Source organism: Argopecten irradians, chromosome 9 (genome assembly GCF_041381155.1).
Source record: "Argopecten irradians isolate NY chromosome 9, Ai_NY, whole genome shotgun sequence".
Classification (NCBI taxonomy): domain Eukaryota; kingdom Metazoa; phylum Mollusca; class Bivalvia; order Pectinida; family Pectinidae; genus Argopecten; species Argopecten irradians.
Window position 1 is genome coordinate 6,662,228 of NC_091142.1, and position 17,474 is coordinate 6,679,701.

At 34.7% G+C, this 17,474-nt stretch overlaps 1 protein-coding gene across 2 annotated transcripts; it reads left to right on the top strand.

Moving 5' to 3' along the window:
• Positions 1-124: 124 nt before the first annotated feature.
• On the top strand, positions 125-17,443 carry LOC138331245 (protein NipSnap-like). 2 transcript variants are annotated; one of them, XM_069278749.1, is made up of 10 exons: positions 125-265; positions 2,291-2,442; positions 3,059-3,104; positions 4,072-4,163; positions 5,637-5,707; positions 6,668-6,808; positions 7,283-7,314; positions 8,020-8,108; positions 14,311-14,394; positions 15,018-17,443. In XM_069278749.1, exons 1-10 carry the CDS (start codon positions 162-164, stop codon positions 15,080-15,082), a joined length of 876 nt encoding a protein of 291 aa, XP_069134850.1. In that variant the 5' UTR covers positions 125-161; the 3' UTR covers positions 15,083-17,443. The 2 variants fall into 2 exon arrangements, with proteins under 2 accessions (XP_069134850.1, XP_069134849.1); XM_069278748.1 differs by lacking the exon at positions 8,020-8,108 and adding an exon at positions 9,851-9,945.
• Positions 17,444-17,474: the final 31 nt, after the last annotated feature.

Consider the following 17,474-nt stretch of genomic DNA (forward strand, 5'->3'; position numbering starts at 1 on the left):
AACGAAAAAAATAAATGGTTGTGCATAATTATCCAGCTAATATTGAATATATTTTACATAATTAATTTGAAGTTAGTTATATGGAAATTTCATTTTTTACAATAAATTTGTTTAGGTTTTGACCGTAAGTGCTTCCGGTTTGAAAGTGAGGCTCTAGCAACATGGAGTTCACGAAGATGGCAGGAGCTGTAGCAAAACAGTTATTTTCTAGAAACTCGGTATTGTCATGCCGTGCGTTAACTTTCGGTCAATTTCACAACACTAGGTAAATGAAAAAAAAATCATTTTGCACCGAAAAGTCGGAGTGAATCCGTCTTTAATGACTAATTGCCGGTTTTAAAACTTGATGATTGCAGACGACAACAAACTCATTTGTACTTTCATTTTCAAGGCCAGTCAATGTCAATCATGGAATATTTTAAGTCTGCATGTGTTCAATTGATTCAATTGTTAACTGCACATCTATGAATACAATGGCCACATATTTAGTAATGATTAACTGGATTTAAACACAGTAAATCGTCTAGTGTTTACAATAATTTGTAACCATATTTCAAACCATACCAGATCGATCCTCGGATGCTTATTTTTCGCCTGCAAACACTACCCAGTAAACACATATCGATTAGTAGTCGATAATGTCATATTTGTGGTAGATGGTAGCAACAACAACAATATCTGCTTCTGTCTATCTGTTTAATATGACTGAAGGCAAGGCCTTAAAGGGCGCCGCCAGGTGTTTCAGTAAGCATTCATTATGCAATGTTAAAAAGTTCAATTTATGGAAATATCGGAGCCGAATTTTCTGTTTATTTTTTATTCGTATATTCACACTCTATCTTCGTCCCAAAACCCCCATTTGAGAAGGAAAACCATATAAGAGAAGAAAGAAACTTTAAATTCCGTAACAGATATGCCTTTTTGGTCAAGTGATTATATTGGACGGTAGTCTATCACTTGAACGCTTGCAAGTAAAGAGCAACAGCACTGAGCTTCTGCCGGATGAAGATGACGTTCGTTGGATCTTAAAAGCGTTTGAATTGCTTGATTATATATAATGTGCTGACTTCAAGCATCGCATTCACGCTGATGGGATTTTTTACAGTGGATGAAAAAATGACTGCCGCAAACTGAAGCTGTCAGTGTGTAGGATTGAATTTTGAAGATTGTGTTTTTTCTAATATTTTCATGTATGCGTTACCTTAGAAGTGCTTCGCCCTTATTATGTCAGGAGCATCGCCACACGTTCAGATTACCGGGTAAACTAAAAGATTGACCTCTGTGAATACAAAAGCCTTTGTATAGATATATTTTACAACAATATGGACTGTAAGAACAGCAATATATTTAGACCGTGTTTATGAAATATTTAAATATCCACATTAAATATAATAAATATATTATCAAGAACATACCTTTGACTAGCATGGTGACATGTAGTCTGGATAAATGTTTGTCAACAAAATGTCATGCGACTTAAACCCGTAGATTTTGTCCGTCGTCTACCTCGTTAAAGCGCCACTCCCCTCTTACACACCACTTAAATACACACTTAAACACACCCCTTTTCATGTGTAAACTCTCATGCTTACACGTCAGATCCTGACATACCTGGACACAACTGAATGACCAGGTTACAGATAAAATTAAACTTAACATTATATAACTACTGGACGCACAAGGACACATACTATAAATAGACATACAGGTAAACAGATGACATTCACTGTAAACAGTGATGCACAAAAACGGAACACATGACAACCGATACAACCAATTCCCAACACTATAACAGGGCAAGAGTACTGAGAAGTATGCTGCCAGGTAGGCTCAAACTCACGACCCTGGACTTGCTGGTTCTCTCTCCAAGGAAGCCTCCAATATACTACTCTCAGCCAGGGGAGATAACCTAAAATAGCCAAAAAAGAGAGACATTATTCAAAATTAAGGAAAATTGTGAACTGGTGATAGCGAGGTTTCAATCCAGTTTTAATATTTGCGTCTTTTTCTTCACAAACTAATACTAGCTTAGTGATGATCAATCTCTATTAATTGAGCTCATGATTCAGTTATTAAAAATCTCCATCTCAACCAGGGTTGGACTCAAAAGTTCAAAACCTGTGAATCTGATGTCAATTGTGATCTTTTATACAGGTCTATATATATATATGTTAAATTGAGATTATCTGCAGGGCTAGTATTGTGTTAATTAGTTGTTTTTTTGTTTTGTTTTTTTTTTCTTTCGGAAACAACCCTATTCTTGACTACTTTCCATAAATCATTGTTTCAGATGCCTTAGTACCTCACACAAATTGCAAACTGATTCAGACACAGACTCAAAGTCATGGCTGAAAAACTTTCTGCCAGTGAGGACATTACCTGCCAGCAAGGAGTCTCACTCCAGTCTCCTATCCAACAAGGAAACTGTCTACGAAATGCAGTGTAAGTTCAAAATTGGGATTCTACGATTCAATAGGTTACAGTAATTTAGAATTTCTCTCTTAAACAAATTATAATACTGTATTCGCAGTAGTTAGCGCCCTCCCCCCTATAAGCCCCCCTCCACTTTCCTGGACAGGAGTTGAATTGGTATAAACTCCCCCTTTCCATGGATTGAATAATGTTTTGCAACATGTGATGCCTCTAACATCAGTATTGTATCCCATAATATAAATTACATAAACTTGTGAGCCTTTTACATTTAAATCACCACATAATAATGAATCTCAAAGGATAACAAACATGTTTACTGTAACAGATAAATGTACAAGGAATACAGAAAGATTTAAGATATGACTGACTTTTTTCGTCCACAATTTACATTTCGGTTCATTAATAAGAGCCCCCCCCCCCCCTCCCTTTGTTACAATAATTTAAGCGCCCTGGTCGCTAATAACAAATAGTAAATAGCTACATCAGTGTACTTAAGTTTCCATAGTCGTAATAATTTTGATTGACTTTTTCCGCAGTGTATCTCTGTATCTGTCAACATGCATTTGTCTGCATCTTCTAAGATTTTGTCAAATTGCCAATAATTTCCATAAAACTGTATTTTCAGTCCATGCTGTAAAACCTGAGAGTATGGAGGAGTACCTCAAGCAGTTGTAAGTTGGTTTTAGAAATTATCTGTAGAGACTTACTTTATGTCACATCAGGATCTGTAATTGTTTTGTGCTAAAAATCTATTCTAAAGATCATTCCAGTAAAACATATCATTACTAAAAAATATCTAAAAGTACTTAAAAGTTTTCAGAATGGTTAAAGTCAAAAGTTCTGTTATTAAAATCAATAATCCAGGAAAATTTAATATCTTTTCCCTCCTAGGGCCCCAGATGTTTCTCCGGGTTGTCTTTCTTTCTTTACTCGTACAAATATCTAGAGCGCCCCGCAGAACTTAATTTTTTGTCTGTATATACCTAAAGGACCTTCATTGCTAGAAATGGAACGGTTTACAGTAATGCATTGGATCTCAGAGTCGTGAACCGATGCATTATTGTTTAGTTTGTTTCCCTTGACCAGCATTAGCCATATGTTTATCTCGGCTGACAAGCTGAAGTCAACATTTGGTTACAATGAAATTTGGCAGCACTTGTCAAAAATTAAATTAAATAAAATTTACAAAATTATTCATAATCAAACATATTGTACACATTGGTTTTCAAAGACAAATTCTAAAATGATGAATAAACAAGTTGTAAAGCTTTATTTATGTCATCCTCGACGCTCCGTGGGTTACTATCACTAACGTTATATCCAACGCTGGACTATTTCAAAGCCATGCAGTCAACCACAGTGTACCATTATATGATGTACATCAAATTACCTGGTGTCTTTGCTTCCAATGAGATAGTCCAGGGATGGATATGATGTTAGTTATAGTAACTCCTATATGCTCTCTCAAATTCAAATTCAAGAAGTTGATGATGATCGTTGTTTGCCAATTTCAATTATGTTATTTATTGATAGTGTCAATAGTTGGATATTTTTCAATTATTTGAGATGAAAATGAAGTAACTATGATATGTAAATATTCTCTGTAAAATATTCCAATATTGATCATTTGCCTTTCAGTCAATCATTTCAACAGTTGATGCATGACAAAGGAACAGGTGCCAAACTTATAGGTAGCTTTACAGTGGAAATAGGAGATCAGGACGAGGCAGGTTGGTATTATTGGTAATTTATATTTGAGATCGACATATATAATCATATTTGCTGAAATTTGAATCTAATGAGTCAATTAAAACAAATGTGTCTCCAAACTAGGAAAACAGCTAGAGTTTTTGACTGGCTTTGGAATAAAAATCCATATTTTTACACTTTTTGACATATAATCATCAGATGGTGGGCTATTCAAATCGCCTTTTGTCCGTGGTCCGTCGTCCGTCCGTCCTTCTGTCCGTCCGTCCGTTAACAATTCTTGTTACCGCTATTTCTCAGAAAGTACTGAAGGGATCTTTCTCAAATTTCATATGTAGGTTCCCCTAGGACCCTAGTTGTGCATATTGCATTTTGGGACCGATCGGTCAACAAGATGGCCGACAGGCGGCCATCTTGGATTTTGATAGTTAAAGTTTGTTACCGCTATTTCTCAAAAAGTACTGAAGGGATCTTTCTCAAATTTCATATATAGGTTCCCCTAGGGCCCTAGTTGTGCATATTGCATTTTGGGACCGATCGGTCAACAAGATGGCCGACAGGCGGCCATCTTGGATTTTGATAGTTAAAGTTTGTTACCGCTATTTCTCAAAAAGTGTTGAAGGGATCTTTCTCAAATTTCATATACAGGTTCCCCTAGGACCCTAGTTGTGCATATTGCATTTTGGGACCGATCGGTGAACAAGATGGCCAACAGGTTGCCATCTTGGATTTTGATAGTTAAAGTTTGTTACCGCTATTACTCAGAAAGTACTGAAGGTATCGTTCACAAATTTCATATGAAAGTTCTCCAAGAACCCTAGTTGTGCATATTATTATTTGGGACCAATCGGTAAACAAGATGGCCGACCGACGGCCATATTGGATTTTGATTGTTACAGTTTGTTACCGCTATTTCTCAGAAAGTACTGAAGGGGTCTTTCTCAAATTTTATATGTAGGTTCCTCTTGTACCCTATTTGTGCATAGTACCTTTTAGGACTGATCCATAATGCCTTTCGGGACTGATCGGTAAACAAGATGGCCAACTGGCCGCCATCTTAGATTTCATTGTTGAAGTTTGTTACCACTATTTCTTAGAAAGTACTATAGCGATCAGTCTCAAATTTTATATGTAGTGTATTTGAAAAAGTTTAAAAAGCAGAGAAAAGATCCCTCTTTCCATTGTCAGACATAGATCATTCTTTGGTGGGCGCCAAGATCCCTCTGGGATCTCTTGTTGACATATAGATTTTAAGAATAAACTACTAAAATTGTGTTTAAGTCGCTTTAATAGGGGAAATGCAGGAAATGACAAATCTATACAGATTTATAACTTCAACAACACTAAAGAATCATGTAAGTTATATAAATGAATATTTTAAATAAAGAAAAAAAAATATTGTATAATATTTATTTTCCCCTATACATTTTATATTATGAAGAAGTGGTTTCATATATTGAGAATTTTAGATAGATAGTACTCTTTTCTACTTGCAGTGCATATCTGGCAGTATCCAGGAGGGTACCCTGTTCTCAACAATGCAACAGAAATTTACAGAAAAGATAAAGTAAGTTAGACATTAATCTTTATAAAACTACAGAAATATTCAATAAAAATAGGCAAATTAAGAAACATTTGCAGGGGTTTCATTATCAGGCGGTACCCAGTTCTTTCCGCCAGTTAAACCTGGCTGTGGTACCGCCTGATTTAGGCTAAATTACATTAGATAGCTTACAAATAGTATATTAAAGTACCCCCTGAAATTGTAATTGTACTGCCTCTCCTGAAAGATAATGAAACTCCTGCATTTGGTTATGAATTATGATCATCGTAAAGTTTCAATGAACCTGACAGTAAAGTGTGAACCAAAGCACTGTCATGGTGACAAAATATTGAGAATCTTATTAGTGTGATCATGTACATATACCTGACTAAGAATCAATTTAGAAATACATCCTCTAGCCCATTCACACCCCCCCCGACACATTTAGGACCTTCTAAATCAAAGACTAGACCAATCCATTTGAAATTTCAGGGGTCATTGAGCTAGTTTACAAAATAATTTTATATATACTGACAATTTGCTTGCTGTTTTTACATTGTTTGCTGTTTTTACATTTGTTCGTCTCAGAACTCCTCTGCAATCCCTCCTGACTATTTCCTGAAAGAATTTCATTTAAATTTTTAAATGAAATCAAGATCAGATGAAAAATCTTAAATCTTAATGTTTTGTAGCCTTCTGATATTTAAATTGCTTTTGATTCTGTATACTGTTAGGTAAATTCTACATCCATAAAGTTAGGGCCCACATTTTTAATACTTCAGGCATAAGAAATTTCATGAAAAATTGTTCTGAAGAAGCGCACATATTAAAAGCAAGATTGGTAGACGTACCTTAAATAAAGATAACTACCTACATGTATCATGAGCTTGTTCCAATTGAATATTAATTTTAATTTCAAGAAAGGTATGTCGCACATATCATTTATATCTTCTATTTAAAAATTTGCCTGATATTCCTGTCTAGGACTTCATTGATTATCGTCTGCGACGAAACAAAATGCTGCGATCGAGGAAGAACCAGATCTTGCTTCCCTTCAGCTTCTGGCCAGAGCCCACTGCCAGGAGCGGCAGTAACATTTACGAGATGAGAAGTTATACACTAAAGGTATGGACAAATTTACAGATCATTTACAAAATTATTGGCATGCTTTAATATTTTCATAGTACATTACATGCTCAGTAAAATTAGAATAAGACTTAGGGAACCAAAATGTAAGTTGTAGGCAAAATAACACTCTTTCCATACTCATATGGCACAATGATTTGTCACATTAAACATGGATGCATTCTTTCCTTTGAGATGCATTATTATATATGATTGTGAATGACTCACAAGTTTTTGTAAACACACAGAAGAATCACACAGTTGTAAAACATTGTTAAATCCATGGGAAGTAGGAGGGTTGTTTCACAAATATATTACTTCTTCAACTCCCTTCTCCAGAGAAAAGGAGGGGCGCTTATAAGGGGGGAAATACATTTTCTGCAAATAAGTTTCAACTGATAAACTGCAATATTTTACACCTGTATCATTTAACAGCTTCAGTTGTTTAAAACAGAATTTATCTCTATTTTGCAGCCTGGTACTATGATTGAATGGGGAAATAATTGGTAAGTATGCAAACTACATGTAAAAATATTTGCAGTTTTAATTTAAACGTATGATATATAAGATTGAAAAAAAAAGTTTGATAAATTTCCTTTATATGCGATTCATTTGATTATATCATCATCGTTAACTTTCTGGTTTATTCTTTAATAGTCAGATAATTCTATTACTTTTGAGTTACTGGATATTAATTGATATTTTGATATCAATACGTTCCTAACGTTGAAATACATTTCATCTATATTTTAGTAGTGATATATATATATATATTTTGCCGACAAGAACTCATTAGCTGTCATTTATTTCTAACTGCAGTTAGTATCTAAGCCATGCTTTCATACTTCGGCTAAATAAATATACTTTATCTGACACAAGGATTTGGGGGGCTATATGTCTGCTGTGAAAAGCTAAAAACAGATTTTATAGAGCTAGCTCAAATTTAACTTCTTGAAAAGCAAATATGTGCTTTAACTGAAAAAATAGAGCTCTGGTACTTTTGTTTATTTGTCTAAATGTGTGAAAACTGTTTCGCTTCTGACTTCATTTCTAACGCATTTTCATAGATTTTTTCTTCACGTAGCTTGTGGAAATAGCTTTTAATGTCTTGACCAATGATTGAATATGTATAACTAGTAGTATGCAGCAACAATCTACAGGAAATTTTTATATTGCTAAAAAATTCTGACAATTAATAAACATTTTTGAAGGGCTCGTGGCATAAAATCACGAGCAGACGAACCCGTCTGCGGACTTTTTTCACAAATGGGTGAACTGAACACAGTTCAGCACATCTGGGGTAAGTTTAAGAGTTATCTCCCCTTGCCAGAGCACAGCGTTCACGGAATCCTGTGTGCTGAACCTACCATCTCTACCTGAACACTGCGCTACAATTTCTCTAACATTTGTTCCATCAATTAAAAGTAGAATTTCTGCTTTTGGTGCATCTTTACCTGCTGTTCCAAGTTTACTACTAACAACAGAATTTCAGTGATGCTTTCTCTCGTGTGGCACTCAACAATGAAGCAAATACAACACATTATTTTGGGTTGTTTAACTATGAACAAATTGCGTCAGAATATAAGAATGATAAAAATCACCATTTTATTGAATTTTTTATTTCACTTATTTAATTCAGTCAAACGTTTTAAAGGGACAATTCACTCAGGCTAATTCTTTTATATAACCAAGAAGCAAAATATGACATAAATATATTGTTCTGCATTTCGTATGAAACATATAACATAAAATATTGACAAGTTCGAAGTAATTCATTAGTGAAAAAAAAAAAAAAAAAAGTTCTCTTTCAAATGAAAAACAAAATTCTAAAGGCAAACACATTTTTGTCTGTTGATTTGATTATTCCGAGCTTTATAAATGGTCACTGGAATTCTGTCTTTTGTTTGGTTGGTTGTAAATAAGTATAACACTAATAATATATACTTTGTACCAGAACGCAGGGAAACTGATACTTTGGCTCACAGAAACAAAATGTTTGTTTACTAGTAATACTTTTCTCCATGCGTAGATGAAAAAATTCCTTAATTTCCAATCGTGATAAATTGTTGACCACTTTGCTATCAGTAAACTTTTCTGTATCGCTATATTGCTGTTGTTTTGTACTGGATAGCTAATTAAATTTGCGGTGTTAATATTTCATGGTTTTGAAACATGTTGTGGAGGATTAATTTCGCAGTTTTTAATTACTACAATTTGTGAATTTATTTGATACTTTAATTGTTCTTACCTATGCAGTTTTGAAATCTTTTCTAAAATTTTATAGAATTCGTGAATTTCAGTTGAAACACATATATAGGGAAAATGATCCACCCGCAAAATTTAATCACTATGCTGGTATATAACACTGTTTGATTTTTATGCTACACGTTAAATTTAAATTTCAAGCTGTATATTATTTTTGGTACATCTGCTGTTCTTCAACGGAGTCTAAAAGATTTCTTATAATGCATTTTTTGTCTCTGAGCCACAGTAGAGAAGACCTTGTGTTTATCTGTCCTTCCAGAGTTACAGTCATAACGTTCGTGCTCTGGCAAGTAACAACAGCAACATATAGATAATATCACGGTAAACATATATTGAACATATTCTAGTAAGGATAAAAATCATTAATTTAAACAAATTCTATATTCTGTGTTTCATCATTATGAATCTTACAAACTTTTTTGAAAAAATATTGTAAAAAATTCAAATATGAATAAGTTTTGAAATGCGAAAAAAAAATTAAAATCAATAAATAAAACTGCAAACTTGGAAAAGTGTCGTTGTTTTATTTAAAAAATTATTAAAAAAAATATATATATATATTATTATGTTGAAACCTAGTGGTTATTTTTGAAAAGCAGTTTTAACAAAATGATTTATTTCATTCTTACAGTCTAGGATATATATACCGGTATATGTTTACTGTGTTAGCATTACTTTTCAGAAGCCTGGTGTGAGGGAACTGTAGTTGTGCGTTTATTTACTAATAATGTTAGTTGGTAATGAAAATATATGTGTGTTTAACGTTATATTATAAAGGGCTCGTGGGATAGAGAACCGAAGGTCAAATGACGAGGCGGTAGCTGGATTATTCACACATTTGGGAGAGCAATACGTTGTACACCATGTATGGGGTATGTGGTCTTACAATGATCAGTGGTGCTCAAACTGCTAATGTGTGACATACAGTATTTTTTTTTTTTTTTTTTTTTTTTTGTGGGGGGGGGGGGGGGAGGTGTAGAAATGGTACCAAGTCTTAAAACTTCAGAAATATGCATGTTTCAAAATTTGCTTCCAAATGTTTTAACTGTTTAAAATTCATACTAAGTAGTCAAGTGTATTTTTTTTTTTTTTTTCACATTTCATTAATTGCTAGGGCCCATTTCAGAAATACAGACTTATTTGATAATAATTAAGAATGAAGTTATCAAAGTGTAGTATTTGACCAAATAAGCGCCCATGTCCCTAGCTACAAGCGCCCCTCTTCCCTTTGAGGCCTCAATTTCAATTGCCCGCGGACATAAATAAAGACAAAATCTGTAAAGGTTTGCATTCAATTTGTCTTAGTAAGGGGGCCGCGGTGGCTGAGTGGTTAAGATGTCCCGACATATTACCACAAGCCCTCCACCTCTGGGAAGCGGATTCGAATCCTATATGGGGCAGTTCCAGGTACTGACCACTGGCCGGTGGTTTTTCTCGGGTACTCCGGCTTTCCTCCACAACAAACCTGGCAACATGACCCTGGCTGTTAATAGGACGTAAAAATAAACAAACCAAAAGTCTTAGTAAGCACCTTTTTTTTCATTTTTTTTTAAACGCCCATGACGCTTTTTGGGTTGAATACTGTAAGTTTTGGTGTAAAAGACAGTTGTTTGGGAAATCTTTTTAGTTTTGGACCTTAGTATTTAAGAGCTGGCAATACATACAGTTTCTTTTCCTTTATTTATTATCATTACCAATATACTGGGCACAGTTGTTATTATACAAATGTCATCATTTTAAAGTTTAAAAGTTGAGCCCAGATTATCCCTAGATCATTCTGGCATATTATTTGTATAAGTCTTCAGATTTTGCTGTGATGTTTTGTGAAATTCTTAAGAGGTTAATTGGCAACTTCATCTAGCATTTAACAATATTTTTTAACAAAAAAATATACTATTAATTAGATATTAATCCAATCTAATTAAAATTAGATCTTCTTTGTGTCTCTATGTAGACCTCTACCTTTGCCAAAATGTTGAGCTTGATATCCAGATTTTGCATAGTGCTGACTATAGCATATTCCCTAATGCCTGATACTCCCAACTTCCTTTAGTCACTGATACATGTAACCTGGCACATCCCCTGAAATGACCCTGGTTTGTTCTGTATTTGCATATTAGAGTGATCTGCCCTTGCAGGTTTGTATTGATTTTGACATCTTTATGTGAATTGTGCCCATAAATAATGCAGTCACAATTGATACCTATTCTTAAGGGAGCTAACTCTGCAATACGCAAAGATGAAGGGGATACCTATCCTCAAGGGAGACAACTGTAATATGACGGAATAATTGAATGTAAAACACAAATAAAACCAGATAATCCTGATGATAGATAAGTGGTGTGTGACAAAATTATCTGTTAAAGATATAGATCTTAACTCATTCACCCTGAAATTTCCTAATGAACTGGTCTAGTCTTTGATTTAGAAGAGTCTAAATGTGTCTTCAGGGGTGAATTAGTTAATTGATATTTAATTTAATATGTTACATGAAGAGTTTTTGAAGTTGAAGTTACGTGTTTTATAATGTGTTGTTTTTGTTTGTTTAACTAAAAAAAATGCATGTATATGTACCTGGTAGGTCATAGACAATGTGAAGACAAATGCATGTCTTGGTGAAAGATAACATAATAATAATCCAGATGATAGATATAACCTAATGACATACATCAGCTAGATCTTTGAATTCCAAGTTAAAAAAAACTGCCAGTCATATTAATTGTTGTGAGTGATTGTGACTAAATAATACTAATACTTCTATCAATGTGGGGGTTTATTTTCCGAGATACCAAAACAATGTGAGTAAATAAAAAGCACAATTTACTGTCGATTAGACCCGCCTTCTGATGATTGTGATATCACAAAATCATATCAAAATACGCTAACTAGCATAACCAGTGGAAGGTGGGACTCTCACCATGTTGGTATCTCGAAACCAACAACCGGGTATTTAGTGAGTTGGTATCAGTCTATGACAAGACTAATTTAATACATAATTACCAGGTATGTAATAGTTCATGTATCATATATTTAATTCATTTTTATTAGCCCACCATCATCAGATGGTGGGCTATTCAAATCGCCTTTCGTCCGTGGTCCGTCGTCCGTCCGTCCTTCCGTCCGTCCGTTAACAATTCTTGTTACCGCTATTTCTCAAAAAGTACTGCAGGGATCTTTCTCAAATTTCATATATAGGTTCCCCTAGGGCCCTAGTTGTGCATATTGCATTTTGGGACCGATCAGTCAACAAGATTTTGACAGTTAAAGTTTGTTACCGCTATTTCTCAGAAAGTACTGAAGGGATCTTTCTCAAATTTCTTATGTAGGTTCCCCTAGGGCCCTAGTTGTGCATATTGCATTTTGGAACCGATCGGTCAACAAGATGGCTTGGATTTTGATAGTTAAAGTTTGTTACCGCTATTTCTCAAAAAGTACTGAAGGGATCTTTCTCAAATTTTATGTGTAGGTTCCCCTTGTACCCTAGTTGTGCATAGTAACCTTTTAGGACTGATGCATAATGCCTTTCGGGACTGATCGGTAAACAAGATGGCTGTAACAACGGCCAACCGCCGCCATCTTAGATTTCATTGTTGAAGTTTGTTACCACTATTTCTTAGAAAGTACTATAGCGATCTGTCCCAAATTTTATATGTCATGTGTTTGAAAAAGTTTGAAAAGCAGGGAAAAGATCCCTCTTTCCATTGTCAGACATAGATCTTTCTTTGGTGGGCGCCAAGATCCCTCTGGGATCTCTTGTTTAGACAATTAAAGTTATATGTACCATATGTTCCATACACATGAATCAAGAAGAGCTTTTAGTATGTTAATTATAGTGGTAGGAATCGGTTGCAATTTTATGATCGATTATTAGTTTTATGTAACCAATGGATGATCGATTAAAATTGATTACAGTTTTCTTTGGTCCCACTGACGACCGTTTTCCGGGAAAATCGTAAAACCTTTCTTCTTCACATATTGCCATCACCTCAGGTTGTTTATGTTTTCACAAATAAAACTATACTCCTCTGAACGTTTACATTACCACATATTCGTATGTGCTCTTTAATTCGTTTAGACGCTTGATATGAGCAAAAACACACACAAGCAATTGATTTCAACAAGTTTTCTACAACATTTCTTGCGTGTTTTACTGATCGGCTAATTATACACTTTCATTTTAATATCATGATGTCGGACAATTCCGATGGAACTTGATTAATTGGTCAAACCAATGATACTCGATGAATCGGAACAGCACTAGTTAATTACCACCAAAAATTACAAACATTTTGATAATTAGAATACTTCCAATTCATAGCTTTCAATTTTACAAGTACATATAAAATTATTGTATTTACATCTACAGTGCAGTGAAATGAGTATATATGGTTGGAGTATGCAGCCACATTTTGTCTACAATTTCATTTCACATTTATACAATGTTATTAGTAATTTTATAGTGATTTCTGCATGTATGTTTCAATTTAAACATACATGCATGTATGTTTCAATTTAAACATACATAAGACATAAAAATCACAATTTTACAGTGCATAATGACCGTGGTGTACGTAACTAACGTTTAAAAGGCATCATATATATGCTTGTCTGTCCATTTAGATGAATTTCACAGCTTCATTCATTAAACATTATGGTTTTCAAATGTTTGATGAAGAAAACATAACATGTCAAAATTTTCGCCCAGTTATGGCACATATAATCAGGGTAAAAATATATATAGCTAAATATGTAATGCTGTCTGAATTTAATACTGACTATACTTCTTTGTGATTTTAACTACATTATTCCCATGCCAATTGAAAATAATTAAAATGGTGTTTGTTTTATTTGTTGGAAGTACATTTATACAGGGGATCTTAAACTTATTCTAAAAAAATGCAATTTTATACGCAATATAACAGTCTGATCTAGCTGTTTCCATTAGAAGATATATAAAAATATATATGTACATCCTCATATCCAAGTTTAATAGTCGTAATTAGTAACCCCTGGATACTGAGTGTGCATGATCTACACATGTATATTTATATGTGAATATCTACAATTCAATTCAGAGGTAACTAGTATGCATATAATAATTATGATGGGTCATATTTTTGGAAAACTGGCAGAAATGATGATTTTAATTCTCTTACTTTGTCTTCATTTTTAAGCTGAAAAATTACTGTTTTACCAGAATTAAAAATTAAATTTAATAATGTTTCGACATCTTTTAGGTTACACTGATTTACAATCACGTAAAGAGACAAGAGAGCAGGCTTGGAGTAAACCTGGCTGGGACGAGTGTGTCGCCTACACTGGTGAGTTAACAAACAAAACACATTCTAGAATACAAACAGAATTATTTCTGGTCCTGGCTTTTAATCTGACACCATGATTTGTAGTACATTGTACATGTATTTACCAAGTGAAGTTTTTCCGAGTTTGTTAACATGAATGACCTTGAAATTTATTGAAGGTCAGTGTGGTGATGAAGATGTTTGACTATATACCTTTTACCAATTCAAGCAACCCCATCCCTATTAGCGCCCCTCCCACTTTTTAGGCTTCAATTTCACTTACTTCATGAATTGATTTATTTAATTTGTAGTCTAGAATAACTTTATCAAGGCTTGTCCAAATTTGTTTCTATGAAGTGCTCCTGTATTTGCATCAATTTTTTAAGTGCCATTGGCACTTATTGGGTCAAATATGGTAACCTTTTCATATAACTCATTCATCCCTGAAGTTACATTTAGACTCTTCCAAATCAAGAACTAGAACAGTCCATTGTGAATTTTCAGGGATGAATGAGTTCAACATATGTGAATAGGATATGTTGATAGGCAAAATAAATCCGAACCAATCATGACTAAAGTTTGTGTGTTGCTCTTTGTGTTTTGTGAAAATATCTTAAAATGAAAATGTATGCTCTTATTTTCAGTGCCCCTGATTCGCCACATGCAGTCAAGAATCTTAATCCCAACACCATTCTCACCCCTCCAGTAGGACGAAAAGGATGAACGCTCTATCTACGACATTGTCGATCCAAAGTTCTGTGGAGAGATAGACAATTGACAAATACTCTTAAGAGATAAACCTTTGTCATGGATTCACTATGAAAGACTTGTGCAACTTTCTCTTTTTATGTTTAATTTTTTTGACAAGATCGTATAATTCATCATGTAAAAATGTCCTCCATATATCATAGTGCCCTTGAAAAATTTATTTTAAGATTTATGAAACATGATTTGTGCTGCTAACAGGGTGAATCAGGAGGAAAAGATGTATTGGACTAGATTTCGTGAATTTTGTCAAAATGCACTTGTTTGGGGTAGACATTGAAAAAGAACTTTGTGTAAAATTATTACAAGTCCCTGTGCTATAGAGAAAAGGTGAGGACTTGTTCCATCAGTGGTAACATACTGTTGTCACGTAAATATTGAATGTTTGTATATCAAATATACATGAACGTACATTCAACTGGGTTGTTTTTAAAGTAGAATTTATTTAAAGAGATCTTGGAATTCAGTGAATCTGAAAGATTGCTTGGACTTTGTAGTTTTGACCTGTTATTAAGTGGATGAACTCATTCACCCCCGACATTTCATAATGGACTGGTCTAGTTTTTAGCTCACCTGGCCCGAAGGGCCGGTGAGCTTATGTCATGGCGCGGCGTCCGTCGTCCGTCGTCCGTCGTCCGTCAACATTTCCTTTAAATCGCTACTAGTCATAGAGTTCTGCATGGATTGTAACCAAATTTGGCCACAAGCATCCTTGGGGGAGGGGGAACAGAACTTGTATAAATTTTGGCTCTAACCCCCCGGGGGCAGGAGGGGCGGGGCCCAATAGGGGAAATAGAGGTAAATCCTTTAAATCGCTACTTGTCCTAGAGTTCTGCATAGAATGTAACTAAATTTGGCCACAAACATCCTTGGGGGAAGGGGAACAGAACTTGTATAAATTTTGGCTCTGACCCCCGGGGGCAGGAGGGGCGGGGCCCAATAGGGGAAATAGAGGTAAATCCTTTAAATCGCTACTTGTCATAGAGTTCTGCATGGATTGTAACTAAATTTGGCCACAAACACCCTGGGTGGAAGGGGGAACAGACCTTGTATAAATTTTTGCTCTGACACACTGGGGGCAGGAGAGGTGGGCCCAATAGAGGAAATAGAGGTAAATCCTTTGAATCGCTACTAGTCATAGATTTCTGCATGGAATGTAACCAAATTTGGCCTCAAACATCCTTGGGGGAAGGGGAACAGAACTTGTATAAATTTTGGCTCTGGCCCCCCGGGGGCAGGACGGGTGTGGCCCAATAGGGGAAATAAAGGTAAATCCTATAAATCGCTACTTGTCCTAGAGTTTTGCTTGGATTGTGACCAAATTTGGCCATAAACATCCTTGGGGGAAGGAGAACAGAACTTTGGCTCTGACCCCCTGGGGGCAGGAGGGGTGGGGCCCAATAGGGGACTTAGAGGTTAATATTAACATTCCTTCAGAAAAGAAACAATGAACCTGTATTCAGAACATTACTTGGCATTACAAACCAGGTGAGCGATACAGGCCCTCTGGGCCTCTTGTTTATTTAGAAGAGTCTAAATGTGTCTACAGGGGTGATTGAGTTTATATAAGTACACTGTGGCTGGTTACCATAGAGATTTTATGAGGTCAGTGACCAATTACAATGAAAGTTAATTAACAAATTAATTAGGATGCCATTAATTGGTGCTTTTTCAAAACAGTACTAGATATTTTTATCATCTTTTTGGTGAGATGTGTATTTTAACTCAAGAAGAAGAGAATCTATATTTTCGTCACAATTAAACTTCAATCAACAAAATGGATTAATTTATCTATATGAAATATTCAATGTGCTTCCTAGCCTGTATTCATATAAATTGGATAAAGTGTTTTCTTATCATGTGTTCATCAACTTTTCCCATCATCCCTGAAATCTTACTATAAGTTAGTAAATGGATTGTTCCAGCAACAGTTGGAAGACTCTAAATGTGCATTCACAGGGATGAAATAAGCAAAGCTTGATATCAAAGAAAACAATATTAATAGACATTTTATGATACAATCATATGTCAAAATTGAAGTTTGATATATTCAATAATGTGTTAATAACTACGGTAGCATATTAAGTTGGATTAATTTACATAACGAGTTCTGCTCATCTGATAATGTACAAGTAAGAAATCTAATGTTGTCCTACTGTCCCAAGTGAGAAGAAAGAGCTAGATAGAAAAGGAATATTAAGATACATACATTAAGTATCAGTGTGTCCAAAGATCTGAATGTAGGATTTAAGAATTATGAACTGATTAGAGTAACTTGTATAGCATTAAAAATTGTTATATTGTGTGAAGGGTTGCTTCTTTAATCTTTTATTTCT

What these genes read in the sequence shown, in the direction of transcription:
- LOC138331245 (XM_069278748.1), top strand. Translation starts at nt 162, where the DNA reads ATGGAGTTCACGAAGATGGCAGGAGCTGTAGCAAAACAGTTATTTTCT. An exon ending in AGGAGATCAGGACGAGGCAG is followed by an intron (nt 4,164 to 5,636) that starts GTTGGTATTATT and finishes TTCTACTTGCAG; the next exon opens with TGCATATCTGGCAGTATCCA. An exon ending in AAATTTACAGAAAAGATAAA is followed by an intron (nt 5,708 to 6,667) that starts GTAAGTTAGACA and finishes ATTCCTGTCTAG; the next exon opens with GACTTCATTGATTATCGTCT.